Source organism: Montipora capricornis, chromosome 4 (assembly GCF_036669925.1).
Source record: "Montipora capricornis isolate CH-2021 chromosome 4, ASM3666992v2, whole genome shotgun sequence".
Classification (NCBI taxonomy): Eukaryota; Metazoa; Cnidaria; class Anthozoa; order Scleractinia; family Acroporidae; genus Montipora; species Montipora capricornis.
The window spans coordinates 8,695,821-8,716,612 of NC_090886.1; the positions used below are offsets into that span (position 1 = coordinate 8,695,821).

The 20,792-nt window shown below is 40.2% G+C and overlaps 2 protein-coding genes across 2 annotated transcripts in view; one reads left to right on the forward strand and one right to left on the reverse strand.

Moving 5' to 3' along the window:
• Positions 1–414: 414 nt before the first annotated feature.
• Positions 415–3,048, reverse strand: LOC138044443 (protein spire homolog 1-like). The gene has a single exon (XM_068890958.1). The coding sequence runs from the start codon at positions 2,920–2,922 to the stop codon at positions 1,015–1,017; it is 1,908 nt and encodes a 635-aa protein (XP_068747059.1). The 5' UTR covers positions 2,923–3,048; the 3' UTR covers positions 415–1,014.
• A 6,041-nt stretch (positions 3,049–9,089) lies between these two features.
• The window catches only part of LOC138045465 (ras-related protein Rab-23-like), an 18,276-nt gene continuing 6,573 nt past the window's right edge, over positions 9,090–20,792 (forward strand). Inside the window, exons 1-4 of the mRNA XM_068891979.1 lie at positions 9,090–9,602; positions 9,809–9,894; positions 16,275–16,351; positions 19,217–19,296. Coding sequence (XP_068748080.1) covers positions 9,448–9,602; positions 9,809–9,894; positions 16,275–16,351; positions 19,217–19,296 — 398 coding nt within the window. The 5' untranslated portion in view covers positions 9,090–9,447. The remainder of the gene's footprint in view (positions 9,603–9,808; positions 9,895–16,274; positions 16,352–19,216; positions 19,297–20,792) is intronic.

Genomic DNA, 20,792 nt, shown 5'->3' on the forward strand with positions numbered 1-20,792 from the left:
CTGTCAAATGGAAAGCGCCTTTAGACGAGCACGAGTGCTCCACTAATTGGGGAGACTACAAATCAACTGAAATCAGGACAAATCAAATGTTGGTTTTTGAGGCGAGAGGAAAACCGGAGTACCCGGTCAAAAACCTCTCGGAACAATGTAGAAAACCAACGAACTGAACCCACATAAGAGGTCGAATCCGACAATCGATCCCGGGCCACATAGATGATACGAGAACTCTCACCAATGCGCCAGTCCGCTCCCCTGCTCAGAAATCCATTTGTTTGCTCAGAGAAGTGCTTATATGTGGAACAAATGTAGTTGGAAACATCCCCTTTTGTACCATGTGGGTTCGGCCCCAGCTCTCTTCACGCGACCATTAAGAAGACTGAAATTTCTGTTCGTAATTTATTATATTCAGCAGAAAGTCAGGAAAGTCTCATCATTTTTGCCCTTGCGAATTGCTATTTCTCTAAAGCTTTATTGGAGTATTTCAATCCTACTTCACAATGAACGCACCCTGGCCATTAGTCGTTAGCTAATTTCCACGATTTCTTGCATTGTCAAGATTGATAAAGCACTGAGTTAACGGGCAAACACAGTTGTTGTTTGAAGCAGTCCTGCACCCAAAAGTGGTACTTATTTTCAAAGTCAGGCAGCACAACGGCAAAATGTAAACAACTCCACATTTCAAGGTTCGTACGCACGCGAAAAAATCTTGGCATTAAAATTGAACGCAAATGGTGGGGAAACTCCTAATGCCATACGAAAAAAAAAAAAGACGAAAAACGTTTCACCAAAGTTCTGAAGATACACCAAATAATCGCAAGGCGCAAGTCTTTTTTACGATATTGAATATTACGTGCGATTTTCTATTCGACATTCACAGATAAGCCAGTCCTTCAGTTTAAATTAAGCAGTAATCATTACGGCAACCCTAAATTTTCACTCTAATTTAAACCATAGAAAGATACTTTTTTTTTTTGACCAAGCTTAACAGTGATTTAACTAATCTGCTATAACGTTTCAGCAGTGCATAACAATAAATCTCTTGCAGGCCAAGCAAATTTTGTGCATTTTGTTGTCCTCTGACTCTCCTCCAAGATTCAGAAAACCCAAAAATGGCCATGACATGTCATCGATGCCAGAATCCCTCCGATTCCCGCCCGCATGTATTTCTTCCTGGAATATATGACTGGAAGAACTGTCCATTTCATGCATACAAGAACAGCAGATCTTGCACTCGCAGATCTCGCACACACGCGACCACTTTCCAAATAAGGAGAATTTTCTGGCTCGACAGCAAAAGCACAGCCTCCCATTGGTTAGTTCTTTGAAGAGTCTTTCTTCCGGGTCCAAAGCCTCTAATTCTAACATGGCTAACGTACGGCGTATGTGTTTGACTTCCTTCATCGTCATATAGATTTTGGAGGTTATGGCGATGGAACGGATACTTTCTGCAAGAGATGGTGGAAAAACTGGATCACAGTGAACATCATTCATGATGTCAAACCAGTCAAAGTTTGTGTTTTGGATGCAAGTTAATTCGCCAAGGGAAAAGTAGTTCGAATCGCTCGAGTTGCTCGCCTTTCTGACGTTTTCTGAACTCTCTTCGTGTTCACTGAACGGGCTGTAATTGTTGTTGTTCTCGTCTTCATCCGAGCTCGTAATCTGAGGGGTTCCCGATCGGCTGATGCTCGGGGAAATATCGATTTCAACGGTGGAGGAAGAATCCCAACGATTGATCAACTCCGTTAATTTGATCGCTGGTTTCAAACATTTACGTTTTGTAGGCGTAAAGTTTGGGTCGCTAATAGCAACGCCAGTCTTTTCTTCAAAGTAAATCTCTCTGACGCTTTTCAAGACTGGCCGTGGCGTTGGTTTCAGCTTCGGTGGTGATCGGATCTCACTCAATAATGTATCGTGCGGACTCGGGCTTCCCTTCGGGAATTGCTTCACTTTACGAAGGCTCGCCTTTGTTAGCGGAGGTCGTGAGCGAATGAATTCCAAGATAACATCGTGCGCATCTTTTTTCACTTGAGCTGTGATATTGACATGATTCAGAGTGTATCGCTTGTGCTGAATATCCTTCAGAAGGATCTCATACGGTGAGAGCTCGTATGTAGAAGGCGGGAATTTCGTTTGATCAACATGTCGCAAGCTGACCCCTTGTCGAAGCTCTCTCATCACTTGCAGCCATAACTGGGCCCATTCTGCCGCTTGCAAACTTTGTAAAAATGCCCAGTTTGTCGGCCCAACGCCCCGACCCCATGTTTGAGCGACGAGGGCTTGCCCATTACAAAGCTGTTGAAGAAATGTGGAGAGGTCCATAGCTTCGTTGGCAAGAGCTCTGGAAACGGCTCGAAAATGATCATCAGCATTTGAAATCTCCGTGGGCAGGTGGCTCGCGCAGCGATTCAGAACAGCTTCCAGCGTGATATCTACTCTAATAACCTCTTGATCATTGTCGGTGATTTTTCTTTCTCCTTTCGATGGAACACATTCGCGAGAGGTTCCCGGAGAGTCGAAGTTGTCGGGCAGCGATATTTCTTCATCTCCTTGTTCGCATTTTGTCATGTCGAAAATAAGACTTTCTAAACCTTCCTCTAGTTGTCTTTCAACCAAAGGCTCCATTCCGTAATCCAAGCACTCGTAGACAACTCTCCCCAAGTCGAAAAGCACAGCAGACTCCGCTTGAACCGAGCTGGATTCGTTTATACTCGTGAAGAAAACACTGCCATCTTTTCGCAGCTCAATGGTTGTCAATTCAATGTCAATTTTTTGCCTTCTTAAAGCCCCGAAACTTTCCTTGTGAATAGCGATCAACTCTTTAGCGCTTTGGTAACACACAGCCAAGGCTTGCTCCTCGCTTAGAGGCGCTCTGAAACATTTGAGAACATCGGACAGTAACATGTCGTCTTTTTGACGAAACATAACACGTTCTTTATGTCCGACTAGGCTTATTTTTCCAGCACGAAGGTGAGAATTTGAAATTTTTCACGTTTAGTGGGCGAGTGTCGGCGTGGTTTCTCATTACAAATTCAAAGCTCTTTCACAAGAATCTTTCTTTCCCACCATTTCATTGGCTACAAGACAAAATTGACATTTATAAATATTTTATCGCTTGAGGGAATCAAATTTGTTTCAATAATACGAATTGGATGTTTTAGATTTCGAGCTAAAAATGTTTGACAATAAATTTTTGAAATGAGTTTTGTCTTTGATTTTTCATGAATTGATATGATTCTCAGACATTACACAAGTCAGTAATCGTCACATTTTAAGCATGAAATCTTTAAAATTAGTTTGAAAAAAAAATTGACCGGTCATGAACTGACCTGGCCTGGAGTGATGTTTTGCTTCTCATTTCAAAAAACTGTGCTTTCGTTTTCTCTGTACCCTTGGGGACAGATTTCACACATAACAATTAAATATCTTTATTTTTTCTCGTCCCAGTGTTTTTCTCGCTTGTACTTTATACGTTCTTTGTTTTAAACCCCAGGTTTTTAAAGCATATTCAAAAGTCGTGGTTGAATGCCACAGTTTTAAAATTAAGTGGTACTATTTTTCTTGTAGTATCGTCGCTCTATGCAAATATCTGATGTATGCGTTCAAATTAATCCCTATAAGACAGACTCTTCATCCGGTCAATTAAACTTGCTTTTCGTTTAAGACATGATTTTAAATTCAAATTCAGCTTCGCAAAGCGAAATACACAAAGATCAATAGTTTGATGGAGATGTCCACGTTTTTGAATTAAACAACTTTTCTTGTCAATTTTCTTTAACATTTTGATCGGAAGATGTTTTAGCAAAGTACGTCAAAGGTTTTATTATTAAATATTTTCTCGCTGTCGAAAAGCGTTAACATCGACGTCAGCCACCGATCTCGACGATGTTTTCCCCAAACCATTTTTCATCACTACCAACTCGATCGCAAATCCCTGTCTGTTTGACTTCCACGGGCAAAAAAGCAAAAATTTATATATGTTATTTGATTTGCATTAACTTCTTGGATGACAAACTACATGTTCACATTCAAACATTCCAACGACAACTCCTTGAAAAGGAAGTTAGTACCAAGTCTCCGTGCAAACGGACGCATGTTGGGAGTTGTTGGTTCGGCCGAGGTCGGATGGCGTTAGCACTGGTGTGGGAAGGGATGCAAATACACCCGACAATGTAACAACGCGAAGGATACGAACCATAAGACTTTGCGAACTTGCAAAATTCGGCTGCCATCTTGTTTTCAACCATTTTTAATAGAGGAGAATACACCTTATTCCAAAATGGCCGCTGATTTATGCGCATACCGTGATATTGGCCCTTGTTGCCTCGTTCAAGATAAAATATTCTTTTGAATTTTAAGCTTAAGAACCCCCTTAAGAACCTTAAGAACCCCCTTTGATCACGGGCTAATTTGAATAAAAACAAAAGAATATTTAAATGGAGGCCATTTTGGAATAAGGTGTATGGTTATGAAACGCGAGAAGTTTCTTTGTTGTAGGTTTTTGTTCTCTCTTTTGGCCTTGACCGTGCACAAAACACGATAGTTGTTTACTCCGTACTGGCGAACTAACCAATAGAAACGTGTTGATTACGTAATTCATGCGTAGTGTATGAGCGCAAAACAAAAGATTGTGCACGGTCGTGGACTTTCCAACCTAAATCTTGGCATCTTTGTTTGCCCCTTTGATGTTTGCCCAGCTTCCAAACCATTCCCCTCTATTAACTATGTTTCAATATGTTAATGCGTTGTAAACTCCATGGAGACCATATCTAATGCGCGTGCGTGGCCCCAACAATAGGGATCTTAAGCAACGACAACGGCGACGGCAACGAGAACGTCATCTCAAAATATAAATTTGCGTTATTTTAATCGCTTCGTGACTATTTCAACGTTTTTAATATGAGAGGGGTGTGGTATTTCCTCAAAGATGACACCAGTCGGAACGGCACTCCATTTTAGGAGAGAAAATGAAAATTTATCCTCAAGTGCTGACGTTCTTCATAAAACCAAAAACTTGGCTGTTTCACGTTGTAGTTTTGCTGACGACGGCAAAGAAATGGACAAAAGTGAAAAACGCACGTGCAGGGCGTGCAAAGCTATTGTTTTTACCTACTAAATATGCAAATTCGTGACGTTCTCGCTGCCGTCGCCGTTGTCGTTGCTTAAGCTCCCGAATGTTGGAAGAGCTAAGAGCTGTGCAAAGGGATCCAACACAAAAGAAATGTTGGAAGTTGTTAGCTCAAAAAGTTAACCAGTTTCAAACTTTGTGCAACAAATAACAAAAACACGCAACAACGTGCAGCAGGGTGTGCAAACGGACGCAACATGTAACACGCAACAATGTTGGAACAATGTTGGCCAACAATGCTGCGTTCGTTTGCACAGAACCTCAACCTCGTCCCCAGGAAGGAAAGAGGAGAGACCCTGGGGACGAGGTTGACAGAGCCTAAGCTTATACAAAAGCTCTGTCAGTGATTGGCTCAGAACACAAATTCAACACTGGGAAACGATCGACCCCAATACAATAAGCCATTTTCGAAAATATCATAATACTCTTTGTTTGTCCCTCCAAATTTCGCATAGGCATTATTTCGAATTCCAGTTTTAGTTGGGACTTCAAATAGTCCCAATAGAAATAAAAAACAATGCATGCTTATGCAAAATGTGGAGGGACAAACAAAGAGTATTATGATATTTTCGAAAGTGGCCTATAGCGCAGGGTTCAAAAGTGGCGGGAAAAACGTGTTACCGTCGTCATTTTAGTACAAGGTTTTGCAAAAATGTCATCGTGTCAAAACAAGTCTACAACACGGTAGTAGTTTTGGCAGTTTTCGATCAGCAAAAAGGCCCAGGTAACAGCAATAAGAATAACTGAGAAACCTATGCTGCTAACAAAGAGTAAGATTAATCGTACGGGTTAAAAATCTTCTTAGTATTTTCCCTAAAAACAAACAGTCAAAACTCGGACTCGTTCTCGTCCTCGTTCTAGAATCTAAAGATCCTTGTTATTTTAAACAGGTGGCGGAATGGGCTGGGCACTTTTTAAGCACATTTCGAGCGCATTCTCGATCAACCAGTTTTGCTCTTTGACTCCTAATTTGAGCAAGCATTCTCATTTATGGCAACATTTGAGCTCTTCCTTCGTATTTTTCTCTAGGTCAGTGCAACATTTTGTCTTCAAGAACAATGTTTCAGAGTCTTAAGCAACCTTTGAGTCCTATTTCTAACTTTCGAGAACTTTTTTAAAAATTCCAGCATTATTTGTGCGCTAGGTTTTTTACATTTTCAGAGCACTTTCTTGCCATTTATTTCCAGTGCAACCGGGACGTACAGGCCATGCATGGCATCAGTTGTTCACTTCTAGTGATGTGTGTAGAATTGAAACCCTCCTAGGCTAGGTAACTTTCCATTCTCTGCGGAAATTAAACCCGCCATATTCTGGAGTTAAAACCAGTTGTAAAAATACTCGAGACAATGTACCTCATTTGGGCCACCAAGATATCTTATTCCCCTTTTGCAATCTTTGCTGCTCGTGATTTTTGTGGGCACCGGAAAGAGTGTTCGGGCACCCACGAAACCCGTCAAGACTGGTCTTTGTTTTGTACCCACCCCAAGTCTCACAACAAAGCTAGAGGGGAGTCCTACTCGAGACAATATTTTTTTCGGTCGGGCACTGGCCAATTTTGTTTTCAGTGGTTTGTGTCCCGCGGTCGCTCATGTAGCTACATGACAAGGTTGAATTCTTGTGTAAACACTGTGAAAACGCTTTTGTACAACGTGAACATGCGACCCAAGAAAATTGCGGCTCTCTCTGCACTTTTGCTGTATTTAGTTACTTGGAGTCAACACCTTTAACAACAGTCTTAAATGTGAACAACTATTCCACGGTCGCACTTAACCATATTGTTGGGTCACGGAATGTGGACTTTAAACTTCGTACTGCGGAATCGAACTGGATATTGACCAAGGTATTGTAACATAAAAAATCCCTGAAATACATTGATTGAAAGGAAATCGGTTTAATTTCCATCGAACAAAGTGTAGGCTACCGATAGCCTCTTGTTTAAATAACTTGAACCTGAATTTTCAACATCAAACCGAAAATCTTTTGATACTTTTGTATCTGCATGGTTTGCCGGAACTGCAAGAAATTATTCTGCGCTTTGCAGAAAGAAGAAGGCGCATACGACGACGAAGGATGATCAGAGCCCATCTATACAACTGGACATTTATACCTCGCCCTGCTGAATCTTGGTTTAAAGTACACCACTATGATAACACTATTCCGGAGGATTTATTCCGAAAGCACGAACGCAGTTCCGAATGGGAAGAAACACCTTCCATCTTTTACTTAATACTTCAGCCTACTGGGCAGAATACCCGTTTTAGAAACTGCATTCTGCCTGAGAAGGTTCTGCTCTTCCGACTGGCCCACGGAAACTCTTATTTATCGGAAAAAGGGCGTTTGAAACTCGTCATAATGACCAGACCTACCATCCATGTTGCGCGCCACAATACTTTCAATCTGTTTTCGCGCGCTTTCGAATCTTGACGATGTTTGTTTACTTTGAGCGATTTTGAAAAAATCGCCCTGCCCCACCTATACACTTCGGTATCTCTGATCTGTTTAGTCAGGCAGCAAGTTTTCAAAATTTGCCTGAAGGGGTCGTGTTAGGAAAAGATTCAATGTTTATATAATTTTTGGTAAAACAAACAGAATTCGTTCTACAAACTCGTTTCCGGTAAACAAAGTGATTCGCTAAGTCGCAAACTTGTACAGTGAGTAGACAGTTTTGTCGCTGTTATATATTTTGCAACTGCACACCGGGCTTTATCGTTTAATTTATAACACAAATTGTGATGTATATTTTTAGCGCCCGTAAAATGAAACAGACATTTTATCAAGGAAACGTAGTGTGTGGTGTAGTTTTTATGATAGTGTATGTTCTGCAGAAGCAACTTTAGCTAGTAACGAAATCTTCTTTTTTGCGAACTTCAATCGTCGCCCGACATTGAAGGTCGTATGGGTCACAAACGCTCTTGGATTTTATAGCTTAACCGCTTTTGTGGAATCTCCTGTGGGAATACAACATCAGCTGTTTTGACCTTTTTAAAACTTACACCGTAAAGTAAAGATTATTTATCGAAAAAAATACCTTGTGAATGATTACTTTTTCGCCCAGCCCTTGCGGGTCAAAATACAACGAAGACCCTACCTCAGTGGGAAAATGTTTGTCAAGGAAACCCACGTGACCAGCCCCAACCAGGGTCTCTCTCCTCATCGACAAAGAGACCCTGGGAACGAGGTTGTTCGTTCTAGTGCGACCCCCTCCCCCGAAGTTTTTAAAAATTTTGCGAGAAATTTGTTGAGAAAGATTGTTGCAATGGGAGTGTTGAAAACACTGACCCCCCAGTCCATGGACTACCCCGACGGACTACCCAAATGGACTACCCTAAAACAGACTAAATCTAAAAAATACTATTTGGAATGAGTGCTATTGAAAGAACTAAATTGATAATCTACTTACATTGCATGCAGCTTTTTTATTTTCGTCCGCATGGCCACATGTGACTAAATTCAGCAATTGAACCGGTTTCACGTCACTTACATGAAGTAATCAGCCATCACAACACTTATCAAATGCTAACCTGGGTGCTTGGACGTGAATAATGGCGACTAAGGCCGTTTAAAATGGGTCTTAAGGCGCTGTTACACTGTCAAATTTTTCGTGCAACTTGTCTCGCAGCGCCATTGCTAAACAAGTTGCACCAACCTTTGCCCGATGTAACATAACCTTGCTACGGCCAAAAACACTGCGAAACCAGTCGCGCAAACCGTTGCAGAAAGAAAAATTAAGTTCTACTTTCCGCAACGGTTAAGCATTGCGCAGTGTAACATCTGTCCTGCAGCTTGTATCGCAACGGTTTGCATGGAAAATTGCACAGTGTAACAGCACCTTTAGGCTTAGCACTAACCATCACGTTGCTTGTGATAAATGGTCCATATGGGTCAGTGTTTTCAGGGCTCCCTTGTTGCTTTGTTGCCATAACAACAACTTCATGCCTAAATTACCCACAATTCCTTCGGCGAAAGGTGCAAGAAACATCCAACCTGAACACCGGTAAACACACCTCTTTTTCCCAAGAAGATACCGCCAGGAAAGTTTGCTTCTACGTGGCCCTTACAACACCTTCTTTCCAAAACAGAACAAGAGGAATTCTTCCCAAAACAAAATCTTATCGGAGAACGCACACATAACGTGAGCAGCGACTTCCTTGCATTCAGCTGAGAACGATCGAGACAGCGACTTCCCCTGAATGTTTTGCGAGGGGAACTAATTTCCAGCTGTGATCAGAAAGCACAAAAGGAAAATTGACGTTTAGAATTTTGCTTGCCAGCGAGTGTTTGGGATTTAAAAAGGCGTCTTTAGATCTGTTCGTAGGGCCATTATGAAAGAGGAAGACGTGGAAGTGGCGATAAAGGTAGTGGTTGTCGGGAATGGAGCCGTGGGTAAAAGCAGCATGATTCAGAGATATTGCAAGGGCATTTTTACAAAAGACTACAAGAAGACGATAGGAGTGGACTTTTTAGAGCGACAGATAAGGTTAGTGGAACCATGCTACAATAGTCTGGTTGATGAAGCGAAGGAGTGTTTTAATATATACCTAATCAGTAGGCCACTTGGTGATTTTGCGATATTTCAATTCTCTCCTGCATATTTAAGCAGTGTTTATGAGCTCAAATTATCGATCATCAGTGTCTTAAACCCGAATTTTATCCTCAGATCAACTAAAATTCGTTCTTTTGCAGTGTGCGCAGTGAAGATGTTCGACTCATGTTGTGGGATACAGCGGGGCAAGAAGAATTCGACGCCATAACGAAGGCTTACTACCGAGGTAATATTAAACCGGCGCTGGTTTCTATATGGTTTATCTCTTACAATGCAAGACACAAGCACACAAATTCAAATTAAAAACAAATTTCCCATGTAAGGTTTCGATACGGTCTGAAAGGAGTGATTACAGCTTACATCAATAAATATGAAACCTTATAGAAGCAATTTTAAAAATGCCCATATTCTTGTAAAGTTTGGTGTATATTTATCTCATTTAGATTTTGCGCTTTCATTGTCTGTTAAGTTTTACAAATCCATTTTTCGAAACACCTGACGTTAATACAATTGCATTTTTTCTTTGAAACAATAAATTCTCGATTGAAAATTATATCACTTTGTAATCTCATTTCGTGGATTTATATGCAGCCAGAAAATTATTCTTCAAATTTATATAAAGGAAAATGAAATAAATTAACAAATCTTTTATGGTCAAGTTCATTACGCCGTTTGAGATCAACAAACCATAACTTTATGACAACAGCACCGGAAAGTTCGCCATTTCTCGGATTTTTCACATTGCGTGATGAATTCCCCCCTTAATACCGTCGACGATTATTGACACGATACGTGTGCCCACGAGTGTTTTCGTACATTGTTGACAGAGTTCTTAATTTTTCGTGAACTGCGTTGAAATTAATTGAATGGGTGCTTTGACAATCGTTGTACTCTTTTGTGATGTATCAAGCTATTTTGAAGAGCGCCCAATTAAAATTTCACATATCCCCGCACATACGTACTATGAAGTAGTCTCCACTCTAATGCTTTTGGCGAATTATTATTTGATTCATTTCCATCTGCGTCGATTTAAACAGCTTGACCGTTTAAAGGTAACCAAAGAGCTCTCTGAATATTTCACGAGCTTGTTAAGAAATTTAAAGTCTTTTAATTATTGAAAACAATTATAAGAAGTAGACTTTTTGGAGGATTTGTTGACATTTGACGAAGACAAATAATTGACCACAGTATAGGACTTCATTGTCAGTGGAGATCACATTACCCATAAGTTTGGCTTCAAGCAAATTCTGCAAAACACTCAATATGTGTAATTAGTGTGTTCTCTGTATTTCCATAACTTTGTGACAATGGCCGTATTTATCCTAGAGAACATCCAAGACGTCTCAGACGTCTAAGACATCTTAGACATCTTAGAAGAATAGTATAAATACGGGAAATAAGGTGGACGCATTAAACGTCAGACGAATTAAACGTCTCAAGTTAACAGACGTCTAAGCCGTCTAATATAAAGACGAGACGGACTAAACTGAGATGCACTTAGCAATGAAGGACACATAAGCTCTTTTGTGATTAAATCCCAGGATCTTTTAACAAAAATCATGAATTTGATTTCTAGCCGTCGAAGTTAAGTGTGTCCCGTATTTATATTAGTTGCAGTTATGGCCAGACGTTTAATGCGTCTGGACGTCTTAGACGTCCTCTAGTATAAATACGGCCAATGACAAAATCAAAATAAATTTGAGACACCATAACCAACTTTTACAGTGCAACGTGCCTTACCGTGGCCACCCAACAAACTTTCACATTTGACAACTAGGTGTAAGTACGTCAACTCAACAACCCATGCAATGGTGTTCAAATTACCACCGTGCGAACTTTGCAATTAGGGGTGACTGTCAATCAAATTCGCACACACTGATTGGCGTATAAGTTTTAAAAAACTTTGTTAGGTGGCCACGGTAAGGCGCATTGCACTGTAAGACATGTTTCGGCATTACTCAATTCAGGGCTCGAAGAATATTTTAATTCCACCTTCCCCGCTGGGCAAGTAACTCTCAAATTCTGCTTCATCAGGGCACTTCCCCGCTTACCCAAGTTTTGGAACTCATTAATAATTCATGAACGAAAAAATGGAAGTCATACTCAAGGCTGTGCTCTAACGGCGCCCGGTCGCCTGAGGCGCCTAACATTTGGTTTCGGGCGAGTGAGAAAAACTACCCGGTCGCCCAGCCGGGCACTCTGGCTTATTGTATTTCTAGCAGATAACGCGGCTAAAAGTTTTAATATGTTGGTGGTTACAGTTTACGAAACCTCTCAGAAAATGTTTTTTCTTCGTACGAAACAGTCGGTTCAGAGGCCGTTCCACATGACTTCACATGTAACATAATCTGTGACTTTGCACGTGACGGCCGGCGCCGCACGAATTTCGATTCTTTCTCAAAAAAATACACATTAAATTTGGAACGTGGAGTTTGGCATTTCTTGGTTATAGTTTAAAAAAAGAGTTGTTACTTCTGCTCTGACAGCGGTAAAGCGCAACCGGCCAAGCGGTGTAATTTACTTTTGTATGAACCTGGGAATCGCAGTTTTATATGCGACAGTTTATGCAAATTTAATATTTTTACAATTTTTTGCGGCTGCGCCTGCTTGGCTAAAATACATTTAGGTTATGGTTGTTTTTCCCCAGTATATGAAATAACGAAATAAGAAAAAAGGAAAGATATGTTATTTGTTGTTGTTTTAGAAACAGAGCAATCCGGTGTTGTCTTTAGTTCGTGACAAACCATTGCGTGCCCTAAACAAATAACGCTGTGACTGGCGCTTCGACTGAATCCACAAAAAGCTCCTTCCACTATTAAAACATTTTACTGATAATATAAGAAAAAATACTTTAGTTTTGTCCTGTAGCAATGATTTTCGTCCAAATCAAGATGACTTGCTCAAAAAACAGTGATACCTAATGGGTCGCGGTGGTTTAATTGTTTCACGGCAGTTTTCACAAAAGCTCCACGTGAATCAAGCGGCATTGATTCACGTTTTGAAAATTCATTTTTATCCCAATTAACCAGTAAAAACGTTTACCTATATTAGACCCAAACGTTTTTACATAAAACTGCCGCAATCTTTACTTTTTCACTTTTAAACCTGAAAACATTGGTGGCATTGCCACTTTTCTCGTCTTTCTCATGTATGGCATGAAAAATTTGACAGGTTGCGGGTTGAGAGAGAGATGGATGAAGATCTTCCTGCATTGCTGATCTCAGATAATTAATTAAATAAATAAATAAATAATTAATTAATTCGGGCGACCAACGTGGAGGGCTGGGCACCCCAGCTGAAATGCTTGGGAGCCCGAAAGGGCTCCCTGAAATTTTCCTTAGAGCACAGCCTTGATACTACAGGCGTGTTTTAATGTAATAAACTCAGCTTGACCGTAGTCCTCTTGGTGCTGATCACTTTCATGTGTATGCCATTATATTGTAATACTTCCACAACTTTTAACTTCTTCATTCTGCCTTGAATCAATTTTTTCAATTCTTTGAAGATCGTGTTCTACTCCTTGAATGTTCACCTGCATCTTGTCTAGCTCCACAATTAATCATTGTGAAGAGAAGCACGAGAAATTTATAACACGCAGAATTAACAACAAGGCGCCTACCCACTTCAATTTTGACACAGGAACAGTGTCGAATTTGAGTAGCCGGCAAGAGCATATTTTTTCATTTGGGTGAATGAAAAATAGTTTCAGTCGAGGGAAAACGTCTTCATTTGAAAAAAAAAAACTATTTTAAGTCATCTTCCAGAAACTCTGAAAGTATTTTGTTGACTCAGTTATCCATTTCTTTTTGATAATATGATACTTTCATTTCGCGCGGCAGTGCCCAAGTATGTTATCACTTGCAAACTTGTATGTTTGCCGAAAACAGAGATTTAGCTGGATTTTTAGCATTAAAAATGCTGGCTTCGTTTTCACGGTCAAAATATGCAGCTTTTTTGCATACAATTTCAGTGCTCGAAATTAGGAATAAATCCAGGTTGCCCTCAGGGTAAATGCCGGACAACCAAGCCCGTGACTTTGGTTGCCATGATGAGAACTTGGTTTCCCTTAACATTTTCTATGATTTTTGCCTAGTTATAGGATTTGACCAGACAAATAATACCCCTAAATGGTTTCATTGAAATGCCTTCATGGTTCATCGGAGGCATACAAAATGATGAAAAAATGCAGCAAATGCTGGCAAAATAAGTCCATTGATGAAAGAAATGCTATTAATTATCCTTGTTCATTTAAATAATTGCCAAGTTTAGTAGCTAATGCATTGGCAAATTTTGCTGAAGCTGGCTAGCACGCCTACTTATGACGACCTTTCTTATAAAGCTAACCTTACCCTTACCTCAGATAATTCGTTGCTTGACAGATCTGAAAGCATTCATCCCACAATGCCTCAGAAAAGACCAAAATATGCGTGCGCCAAAACATTTCGAGGAGGTCTGGGTTTGAAGACAACACAGTGGCTTATTGAATCAAGTCATGTAGCAGCTCTCGTAGCGTATAATGTGATTAGCTCGATACCCAAACCCAAATATTTAAGACTAAACAATTGAAACAATGACTTAGACTTAAACAATAGAATCTGTTTACAATACCAAACAATAGCAGGTTAAATATGAGAGCTGCTAATTACTGCTTTGTTTTCAGCTTGGGTATCAAGCCAATCAAATTATACGTTACGGAAGCTGCTACACTACTGATTGAATCGATCAAAACAGCATTAATTAATTATCGCAACCTACCTGTGTGGATCCATCTATCAGCATCAGAAGATAAACCTCACATTTAAGGCGATTTTCGTGTCTCAAGTTTATAGCTTCTGTTCTTTATTCTGTTAGGCATCACAGTAATGTAAGTACTTCAATTTTTTTCCTGGGTTGTCCGGCGAATTCTTCCCGGGCAACCTGCCCTTTATTTTCCCTAAAATCTGGTTGCCCGAACGAAGTTTTAGTTGTCTCGGGCAACCGGGCAACCGCTAATTTCGAGCACTGCTTTTGTACAGAGAAACTGAAACATGCTCGCAAAAAAATTGCGAAATAAACACAGCGTTTTTGTGCCCAACACAGCTATTCTTAATCCTGGAAAGACATTTGATTGGGGCAGATTTTAATCACTTGCTAGGCAACTACTTCTGAGCCATAAGCGCTTGTCACGCAATCAACAAAACAACGCTATCAATTGTAATTTTCGTCAAGCTTCATCTAAACACTTGATTACCCTTGAGCCTGAAATTTAACCTTTCTGCTCAAAATCATTGTCACAAATTTAGTCGGCAAATGGCTTTCCTGGGCTCTTGCCCGTGGGGCAAGTGAGGAGAGAAAGTTACTTGCCCAAGGGGAAAATCTACTTGTCCCAGACGACCGGACAGGGTTTTTTTTCCAGCTGTGACTCATGCCATCATCAATTTAATTTAATCTAGTGCAGACCTTTCTCTCTTATATACATGCATGTTACAATATTGGAGAACGTTAAAATTTAAAATTTGGTGATAATATTTTGAAAAGGTGATATAAAGTTGCACAACACAATGTAACATGTGTTTCTGTGTTATAACACCTAAGTATTACATTTTATTTTGGATTTGAAAGAAAACTAATTAAGACAAAGTACTTGCTTAAGTTAATTACTGCAGCCTCCAAGAGGTTCTTTGTGTATGATGGGACTGGGAGAATTTCATTGGCCATTTTCACTCTGGAAGACAAGCAAATCGTTCAGACAACTACATTGTCTGAGGTAAAACTGGGACGAACATATTTTTAGACAGCTTACTCATCAGAAATTTGTCTGTCTAGGAAAACATGTTTGTCAAAGATGATTTGTCTGTCCAGATGAACAAGTCAACCTAAGTCCGACCTAAATTCACGTTAGATGAAGAAATAGACAAATTAACAGGCCACAGGAAAGGGGAACTAACAATGGAAGCATTATGGTTATGGGAAGTTTTCAATATGGCAGGATGAAAGAAAGGTGGTGCAAAGGATAAAGGAACCCCTTCCATACCTATGCCAGTCCACATACTCTCAAACTCATCCATGTTGTCGTTCTATTGTCTGTCTTTTATGAATTTACGTTTCACAACGATAGCGGAATTGGTCAGCTTGAATTCACATTAGTTGACCAAACCATGCGATGATTTGTCCGTTTGGACGATTTGTTCATCTACTAGTGTGAAAATGGCCATTGCTAAATATGATGTAATTAGTGCACCTTAATTATCTCTTGCTAACTGTGATAATAAGGATGGAGTCAATGATTGATTTGATTCACTTAGGTTCTTTCAGATGAGAGACACCAAACTGTGTAGGTTTACCTGAAACACAGTGTGTATGCACTTTAGGAAGGCTGTCTGTGAAGCTTCAGCACTCAAGACTTGGCCTGCTTTCGATTTCGGACTGTGTTTAATGAAGGCCAAATCACAGATCCTCACTTCTTGCCGGCGTTATTGTTGTTGTCATTGTTATTATGATTATGATTATGATTATGATTATTATTATTATTATTATTATTATTATTATTATTATTATTAGAAGTTAAAGACTGGTGCTGTAGTGAATATCTGTATGTGCTGAAATGTTTGGGGTTTTTGTTTCTAGGAGCACAAGCCTGTGCTATAGTATTTTCAACTGTTGACAGAGACTCGTTTGATGCTGTGGAAAAGTGGCGGTCAAAGGTGTGAAACATCAATCTGACAGACCTTGTAACCATGCTGATTCCACTTCTGTTTTAATTCTGTTTGATTTCTACGTCGTGGCCCTTTTTCACATGGTGACCATTTTGAGTCCTGAGGGACTAAGAACGTTTGTTTTGCGTCCCCTGAACTTGCTTCCAAACATGTCAACTTGAGGCATGGGGTACCAACTCTATTGTCTTTGTCCAGCATGGCCACCGGGTGACAAAGGTTCCATTACTTTTGGATTGGATATCAAGGCAATCAGCTTGGGCTTTTAGGGTCGTATTAACCCTTTACCTCAGTTACTAGTAGCAGAGCTTTAACCCATTTCCTCCTGGGAGTGACACGGAATATAGTTTACTCTGTATAATGCCAGATGATTCAACTCTTCGGTGGGGGCGGTTTAGGAGCTAGTGGGTTGAAGGGGAAATTCGATATCACAGAAAACCCATCATTTGCATTCAAATCCTGCACCCAAACCAATGGGAGCCAGATGTCAAACGGTTGGACATTGTATTTCCAGGGATAGGAAATTGAACCACTGGAAAATCAGAAAAGCATGGAATTGGCTCGGAGGGTTTTTTTGTGTTCACCTTCTGACCCACCCATATACGTAATTTAAGTGAAGCAGTAGACAGTGGGCTATTACTTTATTATGCCTTTGGTTACCGGTAGATTGCAGATTATGCAGTCCAGTTCCAATCAACGCTTTCATTTTTTACTCTCGTCGATCCCTGTAGCGGAACAGGTAGGGTTCTATCAGGCTTATTGTTTGATTTATTTCAATCCACCTATAGCTGTGAGTTTCTGCTTCGGAGAAAAACTAACTGTTGCAATTGACAGAGAAAAAGAGGAAGCAAGTGAGATTCATACCAAGTGTAACTTGAGTGAAACTGCAATCTGCATTTGATTTTGCTACCAGTACTACAAATCACATATTTTTTTTCAAAGACGTTTCTTCCATTTTCTTTGACCAGTCCAGAAATTAATATCTTAAGTACCGTAAACACTGGCATATAAGCCGCACTTGCAGATAAGCTGTACCCCGAGTTTAGCAACTTAGATTTTGGAAAAAAAATTTGAAAGAAATTAAGATAAATCTAAAGTTGAGTCTTGACACAGATGTCTTTCATGTAAATGCACTGTTTCTTCAAGTTTCTTGAACGTGTCAACCCGCGTATTAACTCATTAACTTTTAAAACAGAGAATACTAAAACTCTTACCTATAATTTTGATTTTCTAATAGTATGAAAATCGGACTAGGACATAAATTTGATCTTTCTCTGGCATTTTTTAATCCAGTATTTTTCATTCCTGTCCATTTCTCATTGGAATTTACATGCAACAACACCTGATGAACGTTTCGGTTCATTTTTTAGCTTAGTAACCAGGCATTTGAGCAGGAGATAGAGTACTGGAAATGAGTAGATTTTTAGTACAAGACACATCAACGTTTTCTCAATGCAAAAAGACATTTATTTTCACACACAAGCTCTTCGTATTTTATTACAATAGAAAAATGTATTCTTCAAATGTGTTTAAATGGTAAACGTAAAGTTTACTGAACGGAGAAGAAACGGTCGACCATTTACCGCACTAATACTCGAGAATAGCATGGTATTTTCTCGCTCGTGGTGGATCGATTTCTGTCGAAGTGAGCGGCCATCTTCAACATTGTAAACAACTTTGTGGTGGAATGGAGATTCCCTGCCGAGTGAAGGTCACCTGCTCAAGAAAGGCAATGTTAAACTGGTTAAAAGATCTTTTAACGAAGAAGGTTTAATCATTGTGGAAGCTCAAACAAAAACGGCTCTTTTAGGAGCCACCAAACTCGCAAAAGCAATGATCAATGCATAATGTGGTATAGTTTTATGAAGTTCTTATTAATTTGATGCACAGGTCTGTACAGACTTGAGAATTTTCGCTAAACTTGTTAATTTATGCAAATTTATGGCACGGTGTCTAGATGTTCTCGCAGATAAGCCGCATCCCTGATTTGATCCGAAAATTTTGAGCAAAAAGGTGCGGCTTATACGCCGGTGTTTATGGTACTGTCAGCCACAGGGACCCCATTGACAAGTAAAATTGTCTGGCATTAGACAGAGTAAAATCTGTAAGTGTCACTGTAGTCTGTGTACATCTTCCTCCTCCCCTAGCTCTCAATTTTTTGCTAGGGGAGGAGGTGCATGTACATAGGCTAGTGTCATTGTTGTGAGTGAAAGTGGACCTACAAATGTGCGTGTTGTGTAAACCCATTCACCCTTAAATAAAGCAGTCCCCATTGACAAGTAAGATCGTCTGGCATTAGTACGTCTCATTTGATAAGTGGGAGCTGCGGTAGCCTCATGGTTAAAGTGCTCGACTCCGGATCGAGTGGTCCGGCTTCGGGTCCTGGCTGGGGACGTTGTGTTGTATTCTTGGGCAAGACACTTTACTCTCTCTCCACCCAGGTGTATAAATGGGTATCAGCGAATCTATTGCTGGTGGTAACCCTGTGATAGACTGATATCCCATCCAGGGGGGAGTAGAAATACTCCTAGTCGCTTTTTGCTACAGAAACCGGAGATAAGCACCGGCCTATACAATACAATACATACTCAATTGACCGCTCCCCATAGGGGCTTTTCAGGGCCAATGAAACACAATCGATAAAACAACAGACACTAGAGTGAACTCTGTAAGTGTGAGTGTTGTGAGTGAAAGGGGATGCTAACCCATTCACCCCTAATTAGCCCTTTCCCTCCTGCAGCCGCCCCCATTGGCGAGTAAAATCGTCTGGCGTTAGACAGAGTAAGATCTGTAAGTCTCGTTCTCAGGAGAGGAAGGCTTCATTAAAAAGTTAACAGTGTTTTATTTTTGTGTTAGGTGGAGGAAGAATGTGGTAGTATACCAATGGTGCTAGTTCAAAACAAAATAGATTTGATTGATCAGGCTCTTGTTCAGGTGTAAGTATTAAACCTTTTTCAAAGTACCTATATGCATAAGGTTTGAAGGCCAAATGTTTAAGAAAAAATCTTGGTGATATTTAGTGCTGTTTCCTTTTTTATTTTTTCAATTGTTATTGGCACATAAGCTTCAGGTGGTAGTTGTACTCTTGTCTTAAGATCTTAACCCATTGACCCCTGAGAGTGAGACTCTTAGATCTTACTCTGTCTAACGCCAGATGATTTTACTCGTCAATAGGCCACATTGGAAAATACCATTATGTAATACTCTTTGTTTATCTGCCCAAATTTTGCATAAGCATTGTTTTTGTTTTCTCTTGGGACCATTGTAAGTCCCAAGAGAAACTGGAAACAATGCTTATGCAAAATTTGGGGGGGCAGACAAAGATTATTATGGTATTTTTCGAAGTGGTCTATGGGAGGCATCCTAGGGTGTTTGGAGTGTCCCCATTAACCCTTTCACCCCCACGGGGTTCCCCATTGACGAGTAAAATCGTCTGGCGTTAGACAGAGTAAAATCTATAAGTGGCACTCTTGGGAGTGAAAGGGTTAATGGGGATATAGTTTTTGAGTGAATCTAGCTGTTGTTGACCCTTTCACCCCCGCGGGGTTCCCCACTGACGAGTAAAATCGTCTGGCGTTAGACAGAGTAAAATCTATAAGTAGCACTCTTGGGAGTGAAAGGGTTAATGGGGACATAGTTTTTGAGTGAATCTAGCTGTTGTTAACCCTTTCACCCCTGCGGGGTTCCCCATTGACAAGTAAAATCGTCTGGCATTAGACAGAGTAAAATCTGTAAGTGGCACTCGGGGGAGTGAAAGGGTTAATTAAGGTCTGAAGGTTTTTACATATATAAATTTAAACATTTAAGTGCAGAATGCGCTGCCCTTGTAAAGGACTTAATCTTTTCAATTTGGCCCATTGACTCCTCAGCTGCCCTAGGAGGCCCCCAGTCGATGAATAAAATGGTCTGGCGTTGGACAGAGTAAAATCTGTTTAAATCTCACTTCCAGGAGTCTATGAGTTACTGAAACCTACAAAAACATGAAATATTTAAGAGCTTCTGCCTGAGAGACCGGGGCAGACTTGGAAATGAAGGTCAGCCGATTTCGCTTAAAATTGGTACACAAAGTACTTATGTCGACTTATGTAATATGCCAAAGTTTCAGCTTCAACGACTTTTTTTTAGCCGAGTTCTGGATATCAGCCCCTCAGGGGTCCCCAGAGGCTGATTTTCAGTGCAATTTTGGCCACTCTTGAATCTCTCTTTTAGCAACATGAAATTAATTTCAGGCAAAAACAAAACCATCTTTGTAAAGCCCTATCCTTAGGCTTTTATGGGTGAGAACATTAGCTCATGGAAATGTTTCGCTAGCCTGTGGCTGTTATCACAACTTGGTCATATTTGAAGCATATGGGAAGCAACCGGAAATGGCCTGTTTTTCAGACCAAATATTTTCCATGCCCATGTTTTATATCTTGAGGTCTTAGTATCC

What these genes read in the sequence shown, in the direction of transcription:
- LOC138044443 (XM_068890958.1), bottom strand. Translation starts at nt 2,922, where the DNA reads ATGTTTCGTCAAAAAGACGACATGTTACTGTCCGATGTTCTCAAATGT.